Source organism: Aspergillus multicolor, assembly GCF_047715735.1.
Source record: "Aspergillus multicolor strain CBS 133.54 unplaced genomic scaffold BDW74scaffold_11, whole genome shotgun sequence".
NCBI lineage: Eukaryota > Fungi > Ascomycota > Eurotiomycetes > Eurotiales > Aspergillaceae > Aspergillus > Aspergillus multicolor.
The window spans coordinates 708,023-719,655 of NW_027395962.1; the positions used below are offsets into that span (position 1 = coordinate 708,023).

The 11,633-nt window shown below is 53.5% G+C and overlaps 4 protein-coding genes across 4 annotated transcripts; 2 read left to right on the forward strand and 2 right to left on the reverse strand.

Annotated features, from left to right (window-relative positions):
• Positions 1–632: 632 nt before the first annotated feature.
• On the forward strand, positions 633–2,025 carry BDW74DRAFT_167775 (FTR1 family protein; the record flags this gene model as incomplete). Its single annotated transcript, XM_073726733.1, has 4 exons — positions 633–663; positions 727–857; positions 952–1,409; positions 1,470–2,025. 4 exons carry the CDS (start codon positions 633–635, stop codon positions 2,023–2,025), a joined length of 1,176 nt encoding a protein of 391 aa, XP_073584322.1.
• Positions 2,026–2,578: 553 nt separating this feature from the next.
• Positions 2,579–5,340, forward strand: BDW74DRAFT_185121 (multicopper oxidase; the record flags this gene model as incomplete). The annotated part of the gene is made up of 2 exons (XM_073730971.1): positions 2,579–4,366; positions 5,305–5,340. 2 exons carry the CDS (start codon positions 2,579–2,581, stop codon positions 5,338–5,340), a joined length of 1,824 nt encoding a protein of 607 aa, XP_073584323.1.
• Positions 5,341–6,686: 1,346 nt separating this feature from the next.
• Positions 6,687–7,856, reverse strand: BDW74DRAFT_177968 (phosphatase PAP2 family protein; the record flags this gene model as incomplete). The annotated part of the gene is made up of 2 exons (XM_073729055.1): positions 6,687–7,671; positions 7,756–7,856. 2 exons carry the CDS (start codon positions 7,854–7,856, stop codon positions 6,687–6,689), a joined length of 1,086 nt encoding a protein of 361 aa, XP_073584324.1.
• A 1,738-nt stretch (positions 7,857–9,594) lies between these two features.
• Positions 9,595–11,560, reverse strand: BDW74DRAFT_167778 (aminoglycoside N(3)-acetyltransferase; the record flags this gene model as incomplete). Its single annotated transcript, XM_073726734.1, has 3 exons — positions 9,595–10,167; positions 10,246–10,385; positions 11,548–11,560. The coding sequence occupies 3 exons, from the start codon at positions 11,558–11,560 to the stop codon at positions 9,595–9,597; spliced, it is 726 nt and encodes a 241-aa protein (XP_073584325.1).
• Positions 11,561–11,633: the final 73 nt, after the last annotated feature.

The following is an 11,633-nucleotide window of genomic DNA, read 5'->3' on the forward strand; positions in this document are numbered from 1 at the left end:
CTGTGTCTTGTTTGGGATGGGATATATACCCGATAGCCATGAATCTGGGGAGCGAATAAACACTTTAAAATTGATCATGCGGTGACTTGGGATGTATTTCTCTTGCCAGAGTAGCGAAGCTATGTAGAGGCCGATAGCCCAGCATATGAATAGAGCATTTGCAGGTACATCGTCAGTGGTTGCTGACCTCTCACAGCAGGGTGGGAGTAGAGACTAACACCACGGCATTGAGACGGGAGGACCACCCTGCAACAACATTAAGCCCAGCCTGTGATAACTGGGTCTTGTTCACTACGGTAAATATGAAAACTCTGATCCATGGGTGGCACCAATCGCTTATCAATCTGATAATGTTATCAGCAATGGGTCGGCCCGCTGATTGGCGGATCAGATAACGCCGCGCTTCAATACCTGTATTGTTCCCACCGTATTACTTCATACGGTATGATACCTTAGTCCTCAGGTATTTTACCGGCCCTGCCTGAGGGCAACGTGCCTACCCATCCATGGTAGGCCACAGGGCAGGGCAGTTTCCTTACCATATATTCCCCCCTGCATCCATTAGCTCTAGTGTTGCGAGCATCTGCTACAATCAGTCCTTGACCCCCAGCCTATCCACGCCTTCAACCATCATGGGAAACAACAAGTACTTCGCCGTGACCGGTGAGTTGCCCCTATTCCCGCGCCGCCAGTCGTCCGTTGGCCTAATAAGTACGCATCATCCAGTGTTCTTCATCGTCTTCCGTGAATGCCTTGAGACAACCGTTGTGGTTTCCATCCTCCTTGCCTTCCTCCGGCAATCGCTAGGCCCCGAGTCCGGAGGGGATAAAACGATTTACAAAAGTCTTCAGAAACAGGTAAGCCGCTATCCCACTGGACGAAAAACACTATCTTGATCAATCACCATCCCCCAGACTCTTTTCTGACCATTTCATGCCTCGACCGCTACAGGTCTGGATAGGATGCATCCTCGGCCTCTTCATCTGCCTCGCCGTCGGCGGCGGCATGATCGGCGCCTTTTACGGCCTCGGCACCGACACCTTCGCCAGTGCAGAGTATATCTGGGAGGGCATCCTGGCGATCATCTCGTCCGTCATTGTGTCCATCATGGGCGGTGCGCTCCTGCGGGTGTCGAAGGTCCAGGATAAGTGGCGCATGAAGCTGGAGAGGGCGTTGCGGCACAAGGCCCGGGGCAATGCGGACAATGGCAATCTGCAACAGAGCCGGTTCAAGACGTGGATGGAGAAGTATGTCATGTTTGTCCTTCCGTTTGTCACTGTTCTTCGCGAGGGATTGGAGGCCGTTGTTTATGTCGGCGGTGTTGGGCTCGGCCAGCCGGCGACCTCGTTCCCTCTTGCGGTGTTTGCTGGACTGGCGGCGGGGATCGCGGTGGGGTATATTATCTACCGGTATGTCCGAGCGATCGATCTTGTGTGGATGGGGTAGGATAGCTTCTTACACGGTTCTAGATCTGGACGCACCACGTCCATGCAGGTCTTTCTCGTCATCTCGACGGGATTCCTCTACCTCGTTGCGGCGGGCTTGCTCTCCCGCGGCGTCTGGTATCTCGAAGCCAACACCTGGAACAAGCTGATCGGGGGCGATGCCGCGGAGACAGGCAGTGGTGCGGGGTCTTACGATATCCGGCAGAGCGTCTGGCATGTCAACTGCTGCAACCCGGAGATCGGGGGCGGCGGGGGGTGGGGGATTTTTAACGCGCTGCTGGGATGGCAGAACTCGGCTACATATGGTTCTGTGATCTCGTACAATCTCTACTGGTTGTGTGTGATTTTCTGCTATGGGGTTATGATCTACTGCGAGAGGAGGGGGCCGGTTGCTGGCATCGATCCGGCTATTGCTTGGGTGGTTGGGTTCAAGAGCGGCATCCAGGAGAAGGCGAAGGCGTTTATCCTGAGGAGGAAATTACAGGAAGATGATGCCGACCATGCTGGGGAGACGGCTGGACCTGTTCAGGAGGGGAAGAATGGGGGTGACAGGGTTGCTGTGACACAGAGTGAGGTATGATTTGTTGGATGTAGGTAGACAGGGAAATATCTCGGATTGATTGATAGGAGAGTGGGAGTGAGATTGGAGCACCGAGCCGAGCATGAGGATTTGGATGGTTGCAGACCTAGGTAAAATACCAGAAGATTCATGACTTTTGTCCTTCCTACCTATGGTACCCCGCTGTTAAGTGGTTAATGCGGGAAATATCCAGACGCACCGGGATGGTTCCAACGTCCTGCCCGATGCGGGCCATGCATGAGGGGGGTCCACAAGGAGAGACTGTCTCTCACCGTGATACTCTACTCTACCCTACTCTACCAGCCCTCCTCGCTTAGCCCGTGGTGTGACTGGCCCAACCGGTTGCCTTCGGGTGGCTGTAAGATTGATAACCCAGCGTGATTGTGTATCGTCTGGTACCATTCCAAACATACCAGTCCCTACGTTTCCCCCCCCCTACCATATCGAACTGGCACCCCCTACCATAGAGGCGCTCTCCTCCCCTCTTCTCAGTGTTTGTTGCAATTCCTCGCTGTCTATCATTTATTCCGTACAGTCACCATCGCCAACCACCATGTTTCTCCTCTGGCATCTCGCGACCATTGCCCTAATCCTCCATCCCTCTCTCGCCAAAACCGTGACCTTCGACTGGAATGTGACCTGGGTTACCGCAAACCCGGACGGCCTCCACGAGCGAAAGGTCGTCGGCATCAACGGAGAATGGCCTCTCCCCGTCGTCACAGTGAACAAAGGAGACAGGATCGTGGCGACGGTCTACAACGGTCTCGGGGACAAGGAAACCACCATCCACTGGCATGGGATGTTCCAGAACAGGACCAACGATATGGACGGCCCGTCGATGGTGACCCAGTGTCCGATCCCCCCGGAGTCGTCCTTTACATACAACTTCACCGTCACGCAGAACGGGACGTACTGGTATCATTGCCATACCAATGCGTGCTACCCCGACGGCTATCGACAGGCCTTGATCGTTCACGATAGTGATGCGTATTTTGACAGCATGTACGATGAAGAGTTTACCTTGACATTGAGCGACTGGTATCACAACCTTGTGGAGGATATCTCATTCATCACCTTAACCAACCCGACCGGGGCTGAGCCGGTGCCTGATACATTCCTGTTCAACGATACGCAGGGGTTGAGCGTGGCTGTTGACCCAGGCAAGACATATCTGCTCCGACTGATCAACATTGGAGCCTTCGTCGGGCAGTACTTCTACATCCAAGACCACACCATGACCATCGTCGAGATGGACGGCGTCTATACAGATCCCACAGAAGCAGACCTCCTCTACATCGCCGTCGCCCAGCGGTACTCCGTCCTCGTCACCACCAAGAACTCGACTGCCACAAACTACCCCATCGTGACCATCGCCGACTCAACCCTCCTGGACACCATCAAGCCCACCCTCCAACTCAACAACACAAACTGGCTCGAATACAACCGCAGCGCCGCCCACGAGGAAGCCGTGATGCCCGTCTCCGACTCCTCCTCCCTCATCCCCTACGACGACACCACCCTCCTCCCACACGACCGAACCTCCCTTTTCGAGAATCCCTCCACAACAATCGAGTTAGAGGTTGTAATGGACAACCTCATCACCGGCGCCGGCTACGCCTTCTTCAACAACATCTCCTACACAGCCCCCAAAGTCCCGACGCTCTACAGCGTCCTCTCCTCTGGTACCCTTGCCACAAACCCCACGGTCTACGGCGAATACACGCACCCCTTTGTTCTGAATCATAACGAGGTCGTCCAAGTCATCCTCAACAACGGCGACACAGGCGCACACCCCTTCCACCTCCACGGACACAATTTCCAGATCCTCACCCGCTCCCCCAGTTACGCTGATGGATTCTACACATACGCAGATGCAAACTCCGGAGTCACATTCAACGCTTCCAACCCCGTCACCTTCCCAGCCTACCCATCCAGAAGAGATACCCTCGTCGTCCCGCCCCAGGGATACATCGTCCTCCGCTTTATGGCCGACAACCCGGGCGTCTGGCTCTTCCACTGCCACATCGACTGGCACATGATGCAGGGGCTCGCGCTGACGTTCATCGAGGCGCCGACCGAGATTCAGAAGGGGATGGCTGCGGTGCCGGAAGACCACTGGGCGGCTTGTGCGGCGGGTAATATCTCGGACAGAGGCAATGCGGCAGGCAACGTAGAGGATCTGCTAGACTTGACAGGGCAGAATGCGCAGCCTGCTTGGCTGCCGGCGGGCTTTACGGCGCGCGGTATCGTTGCGCTGGTCTTCTCGTGTGTCTCGGCGTTTTTGGGACTCGGCGTTGTTGGGCTTTATGGAATGTCGGGGGTTCCGAGGAGCGAGGCGATGGTGCAGAATGGACAGGGTCACGGCGAGGGTGATAACAGCGCGCTGGCGTCGGGGGGCGTTTGTCGAGGGTCTGGGGGAAGTCGCGGTCTGGCTGGGAGGGCTTAGACTGGCCCTTGTCAGTATCCTACCTATATGCATTTAAGGATCCTGTATGATGAATTACTTCCTTGCAGATTCTTTGAGACTTCACAATGGCGACCATATACTCTTGCTGCAGCGCAGGCCACCATATAACTCCCTGAAATGGACACCCAGGTTAGGTAGATATAATAGGTATGGTATGTACTGTAGACATGACGGGTATGGTGCCGGTACATCCGCACGCACAGCGTTAGCCTTCCTGGGGCATCTTACACGAACGACTTTTCGCAAATGCATCGGCTAGCATATGAGGCCGCGGCTGGGCAAGGCGAAGACGCACTCGAATTGGAATTTGATTCAACTGGCTAGGGGTTAGTACGCAGCTTGGAATATATAGTAAGGTGTGGGGGTTGATCTGTCGAAGCCTAGAGTGCAGTGCAGTGATGCCGTGAGCTCAGCGCGCTACTGTACCTAGTAGGTAAGTACTTACGTCGTATCATCAAGAATATCCAAAATATGGTACTTTAAGCATAGCGGTCCTGTTTCTCCCAGATAAGAAAGTCCCCTCCCACAGTGCTCAATCCAGGGCTCAACATTGGGCTGCTAGGGTATGTAGGCCTGTTGGCACGGGATATCCTATAGTTTTGGACTGGGTATGGCTGGGTTGGGCTTGACACTGTACTAGAACAAAAAAATCCACTACCTAGTGGACGGGGTCGCTGTTACAGTGCAGCGCATGTATTGCTTGGCCGGCAAAACCGATCGAAGAGCCAGCTCCGAGCATCTATTATCATTTCTCGCATAGATACACGCAGCCCAGCCCAGCCCCAGGCCAGCGGGATGCACTGCCAGGATAGGCAAGCGGGAGGCAGCAAGGAGTGAGGGCGCATTAATGGTACTCGTGGCTACTGATAGTCACCCGGGGTGGGCGGCACAGTGCATGTGTCCACTGCCTTCACCAATCTCAACGGCACCAATCATCCGAGATCCAGGCTGCCGTTCTAGGAACTCTTGGTGTCAGCAGCGTGCCTTATCTCCGGCTTTGATGACAACGTACGTACCCAAGGTAGGGTGGCGGTCGGAGTGAATCCTGATCATGAGGGTCTGAAGGTGCTAACGACATGTGCAGAGGGTCACTGTTAGTGCTACTGGTGCAAACTATCCATGCAAGATAATCCACGCCACAACCCAGGGAGGAAGGGATGGCAAACTCCATGAATCATGGTCGTGCTGTTGTTTTGACGAGGCAAGGATCATGCATTGCAATCCTCGTGGTTACCATACTCCATTGCACTCGGTCTCTTTTCAATGGCGGTTTTATTGGATTAACACAGAGGTTATAGGTTTCAGCTTCAAGCTTCAGGCTTCGAGGGGCTCGTCAGCGGTTGTTCTCCCCCTGGAGTTCATCGGCACTATGGGTATGGTATGGTATTTGGTGTGGTAGGTACCATACTAGGTACTCATGGTGTATGGTAGGGTACGAACTGGTACGGAACAGTACAGAACCAAACAGTTAGGGCTGTGCAGTTATTCAGCATTCGGCATTTGGCATCTAGCATTCGGCAGTCACCTCAAGAGCCATCGGATACATTATCAATTATGCGCTTCCAAAACATCTCATATTCCCCGCTATCCAGGGAGGCTCTGTTACAGATAGCACCCATAAGCCTTAGGGCCATCAGTGTTGTTGACCTGGTGGACCCTGCGAATGAAGCTCACGCCAAGCACCACGGCCGGACCAATCACAGCTCTCCCATCCCACACGTGTCAACAGGCCCTGATGCAGCTATCAAGTCTCTAGGCAGGAACGTCGCCTCGCTTAGCTGGGAACGACGATCCAGCAGGGCTTAGCGGAGCAGATCTGAAGATTTTTATTGATAGTACGGAACAAATGGGGACATCCGACACGTTCCAGGCTCTAGCGTAGCTAGGCTGCCGCATTTCTCTACCTATGCGTGTGGTATGGTATCAGGACCACATGGAAGAGCAGAGCCAACAGAGCATGACCAGACTGGCTGACTAGATCAGCCTACACGACAGCCTCAACCTCTCACGTGGGCGGGGCGTCAGACTCAGACTCAGACCCCCTCCCCTCCGCATCCGCCGTACCATTCCGCTCTTAATCCCAAGTCAATCCCCCACCTGAGACATACACATGGAGAAAAACATAAGAATTTAGGGCTAAAGACACCGAACACGATCCAGACAATACAATACCAGACCATACCATGCCTACCCATCACCCCCTCACAGGCCCCATTTCCAAATCCTCATACCCACTGCTATCCACGCCCTCGGTATACCCTCGGCTGCCATACGGCATCCAGAACGCGTGCATGCCGGAGCGCGCGGCGAACGCCCATCCGCTGCTCTGTCCATCGCCCGCTGCGAGCACGTGGTACCACCGGAACCCCAGGCACGCGAAGAAGATCCCAATCAGGCTTGCGCTGGTAATGTCCCACCCGGCATGCATGTAATCCGAGTAGCGGGTTGCGGAGATGCATAGTGCGAGGCAGACAGGGGTTGAAGTGAGAAACAGGAGGTAGAGGGGCGGTGCGGCGGGGCGGACTGAGGCTCGAGGTCCTGCATGGCCGGGGGCTTGGTGGCTGTTTTGGCTGGTAAATGTACCGTGACTCCAGGCAGGCGGGACAATGGCGAATTTGGCGGCGAGCCAGAGAGACAGATACAGCAGGCCTGCCCAGGCGAAGGAGGAGTGGCCGGATGGGAAGGCCGCGAAGCCGTCCTTAACGACTGCGGTGTCTTGGTTCTGGCAGATGCTGGGATAGACGAGGATAGGGGCTCCGGTGCGATGCAGGCCCCCACCACCGGCGAGGTGGGCGGAGATATTGGCGAGGTCTGGGTCACAGCGGGCGAGGAAATCGGGGCGTGGCTTTCCGACGATGTCCTTCAAACCGGAGACGACGAAGAAGGCGCCTGCGAGGCTCAGGCTCAGTCCTAGCCAGCCAGTGTGCCATTCCCAGAGGCGGCGCTTCCAAGGGGTTTGGCTTGAACTTGAAGCGCGGGTGGCGAGGATTGTAGAGGTTGGGATGGTCAGGCTTAGGAGCATGATTGTGGCTGCTGGGACGGCGAAGGCGAGGATTCCGACCATCGTGATGGAGAAGGTATCGGAGCGGAGGGGATACGAGATGGCGGGATCGTCGAGGGAGAAGGCATGTTGGTTTCCTGTGATCATGTACAGGATCCCTCCCACAGCTGCAAGGGCTCTGTAGCGGTACAGATACAATCATTAGCTGGCCGGACTTGTTGTATCAAGGGGGAAGAATGGGAATGTAGGGTAGGACACCAACACGATGACTATCCAGTCGAAGATGTATGAGAAGACCGTAAACCTCGACGTGCGGGTTGGATCCAGAGGACCACCACATTGATTGGCTATGGTAAAAGGCATCGTGATAGGACAACGGCGAGGTTTCCGGGAACGACAAAGACCACAATGAGCACGGCCGCAGCGATGTACAAAGAAGATGGGGGCGTTCGGATGTTATATAGCGGCTTTGTATCCATCGCTCTGCTGGGGGTCCCCTTGTCTCACATCCATGAATCAGGCAGCAGGAAAGCCAGAGTGGACAAAGCACGGCTTATCATCTCCGCCCTAGCGGCAGGCCCCTTGTTGTCGAACCGCTAAATTAGCATTGTCGCCAGACCTGTGTGAATGAGTAATTTTACACGGTAGTCGATGGTGTCTCCCAGAATATCGCTGTCTATTTTTACCTCTACTATGTCTCTGAAGACTGAAGTTTTAATCTGCGGCTGCGCCCCAAAAACAACGTAAGCCCTTTGTAGATCATCACGTCTCTAGGTAGTCTTCATGCTGCTGGCCGGGAGCGTTGCGCTTTTCCTCTGCATGTTAGATAGGCAAGCAATTTTCAACACTTTTTCAATTTCAAGATCGATATCAATAGACAGCTTTGGCCAAGAATTCCAGTACTTATGGGTTGGAGGGTTCACTCCACCCCGCGCCAGATATCTGGATGTGTCATCGGGGAACTGTAGGTTTCTTGACTATTCTAAAACGGTCGAACTTATAGATAACGAAGACCAAACGAACAGATCCGAGAGTACGAGAAATAAGATTTATTTCCAAGCGTATCTTACTCACAGCCAAAGCAGCCTAGAAAGTACAGTTGCCTGTATATCTTTTACGTCTTCATGTCGCCAAAATGCACACTCGGCGCCCCGAGCCCATCTATGTCCTGAAGTATACTATGGATAATGGATCCAGCTACCTTGAATTCAAAGAAAGAATAACAAAAAGCAGAAAAAACCATTGGAATTGAACCAGTGTTTGCAATTCACCAACACTTCAGGTGTTCAAAAGCTTTATCTGAATGTGTACAAGTAATAAACAATATCTGGCCCGATCTGATTTCTCAGAAAGGGCCAGAGATCATAGGGTACGGTTGCTCTTCTCCTTTCTCTGAGGAGGGGGAGGCCTGTCCCAGTAGGTACAGTGGTGATGCCCTGCCATTAACGATCTCTCCAGGGTTGCTAGGCAGACTCATACGACTAGCGACCTATGTACTTGCAAGGAGACAAAACAAACGATGAATATATCCATATCGAGCGCACAGCACGGAAGACACAAGATGTATTCGATGTTGGCCTAGAAAGGAACCCCACGAGGTCGACTCACGGCTGCAAGAGGACATTCAAGCAGCTTTTGTTATTGAAGGATATTCTTAAAGAATTTCCCAACGGAGACATTCACTTAACCCATAGTTGAATTCAACTAATGGGAAAGAAACTAGCAAGCACGTCCCTTCTCGGCTGGACGGCGTGCCGCTTTAACAGCATAATTCATGCTTGCTCCAACTGACCAACACATCAGGTACACGACAGAAGTGTTGAACCTTCTCCCCCTCGGTACACCTAAGGTAACTATCACCTATTCGCACTCCCTCACTAGAGCCAGCGGCAACCGCGTAATATAGTCAAGCCTTCCGGACGTAGGGTTAGACCAAGAAAGTGGCTTGATGAATAGCTTAAGAACAAAATATAGATTCAAAAGACTATCAGATTTTCGAGTGTAGCTCCTAGACTTTCTTGAGGAATCAGGCTGTGACAAGCGGGCAGGTCCCAGGAGGACTGGCTGGTCTCCCCGTGGAGTAGCACCTGTCATATTTCTCTTACTTATCACAGATTCCAGGACGATGTTTTGGCAGCCACGACTGAGCATAATTCACAGCGCTGGCCAAAGGGAATAGCCGTGCCGAGGCGCCCCCGACCGTCCCTGAGATGACAGATCCGTCTCGCTCGTAGTCCGACCTAAGGCGATCGAAACCATCTTCCGAGACGGCTGTGTCTTGAACAGTCACCCACTGGCGACGATTGGCAAAACACGCCGCAAAAGAAACATTCTCCTGAGAGGTATTTGGGAGCCGATACTTGGCCAAGTGAAATGCCGTACAACACTCAAAGCCCACGCCCAATAGCAACACACGCGCATTATCAGCCCCCAGCCGAGCAAGGGGACTTTTCTCTCCCAGGCGACAATCAAGAGCATGATCAGCAACCAATTCGCCTGCCTTTGCGCCAATAGCCGAGAAGGAAGTATGCGGATGGGCACTTCGAACAGCACCGGGCCATGTACGTACTGTTTCCGCAATTATCCCCATCGTACGCGCGCCCGTGGTTCGTGGGTCGTAGGCAGGCATTGAATTGCGGATGACCTCGTGCCACTCTTCTGGCACAGGCGGATTCTGCCAATGCCCGGGGTCTGAGTTGTCCACCGAATGGGAGGGGACTACTCACGTGCCTGCGTCGCCGAGAGCGTCGACCAGCGCATGAACAATTGTCTCAGCGCCGCCGCAAACCCAGCCGAGCGAGCTTAGTGAGGAGTGTAGGAGGATAGTATCGCCTTGTTTGATGCCGAGATTGCATAGGTCATTGTATAGACTTTGACGCGTGCAAAGAAGTCCTTTGATGGTTTGAGCTGCCATATCTTTCTAGTATAAGGTTGGGGGGAAACAATGCCCAAGTCTGGGCGCGATGGTAGAAAAGCTGATCACTCGCTAGGGCTAAACCTGTTAAGGAGCCCGACTGTCCCTGGAGAATCGTTACCTCGTGGCCTTGTGGCCTGAGGTAGCAGTGCCAGCCGCCAAGACTCTGTAACCTGAGGAAAAGTATGCATACCTGCCTACCCATCTCCAGCTGCCAACGTAATCTGCTGACCGTCCGACCGGTTGACGATTACCGGAAAGGATAGCCTCATTTTACGAGCCTCATGGCAGCACACAGTCCGTACTTCATTGCAGAGGTTTCAGCCGTCTCTGGGCGCGACTCCTGTTGAAACAGGACAAGCTGGTCCGGCTCAAGGAGGGATTCGATGACCTGGGCCAACGAGAGCCCGTGGACTTGTTTCTGGCAAGGAGCCGGAATAACCCCGATAGGGCGGTGGATTATTCGGAGACTCAGATAGCTCTCAGGGACTAAGGTATGTACTTGACTACGTGAGAACGTATCTATTTACTGAGTTATATGCTTATACCTATCTGAAGCAGATGACTTTGCTAATCGGGAGAACCGGCCTTTCACCTATACCCGACCAAAGCAACGAGACGTCCAGGCGATGGGCAACTGGCTAGAAGGCACCGGGTCCCGTCCATTGCGAGGGACGAGCGCTCTTACCTCACGCGTGCTCGAGATTTGATGAGTCTAGCCCCGACCGGGGATACCGCGTTAGTGCGGCTAGACTCCTGGGTGGAGGATCTCTTAATTCGATATTGTGCTCGTTTTCTAAAGGCAAGGTAACCTTTCCCCCCTAGAAGTCCATGGCTTGGCTTCAGGTCAAGCCAACGGGTACATGGGAGGACCAGAGCCCATTCCACGACGCCTCAATCGACGAGAATGTCTTTATTTACTCCGGATCGCTGTTTAAACGCACGGCCAAGACAAATCTTCTGTTAGTAATCACACTCCTGCTCTTGATTCTGGTCATATGGTACTCTGCAACGTGGTTATCGACGTCTCGCTTCGCATCCTAATCATCATGCTCTTCACCATCTTATATCTTCTTGTCTTGTATGTTTTGGCAAGGTCGAAGACAATGGAACTTATCAATGCTTGTGCAGCGTGTGTACTCGGTTTCTTCATAGCGAAAGCCTCACTGACCCAGTCAACTTTAGATATGCGACGGTCTTGACCGTTTTTCTGTCCGGCGCTGGAG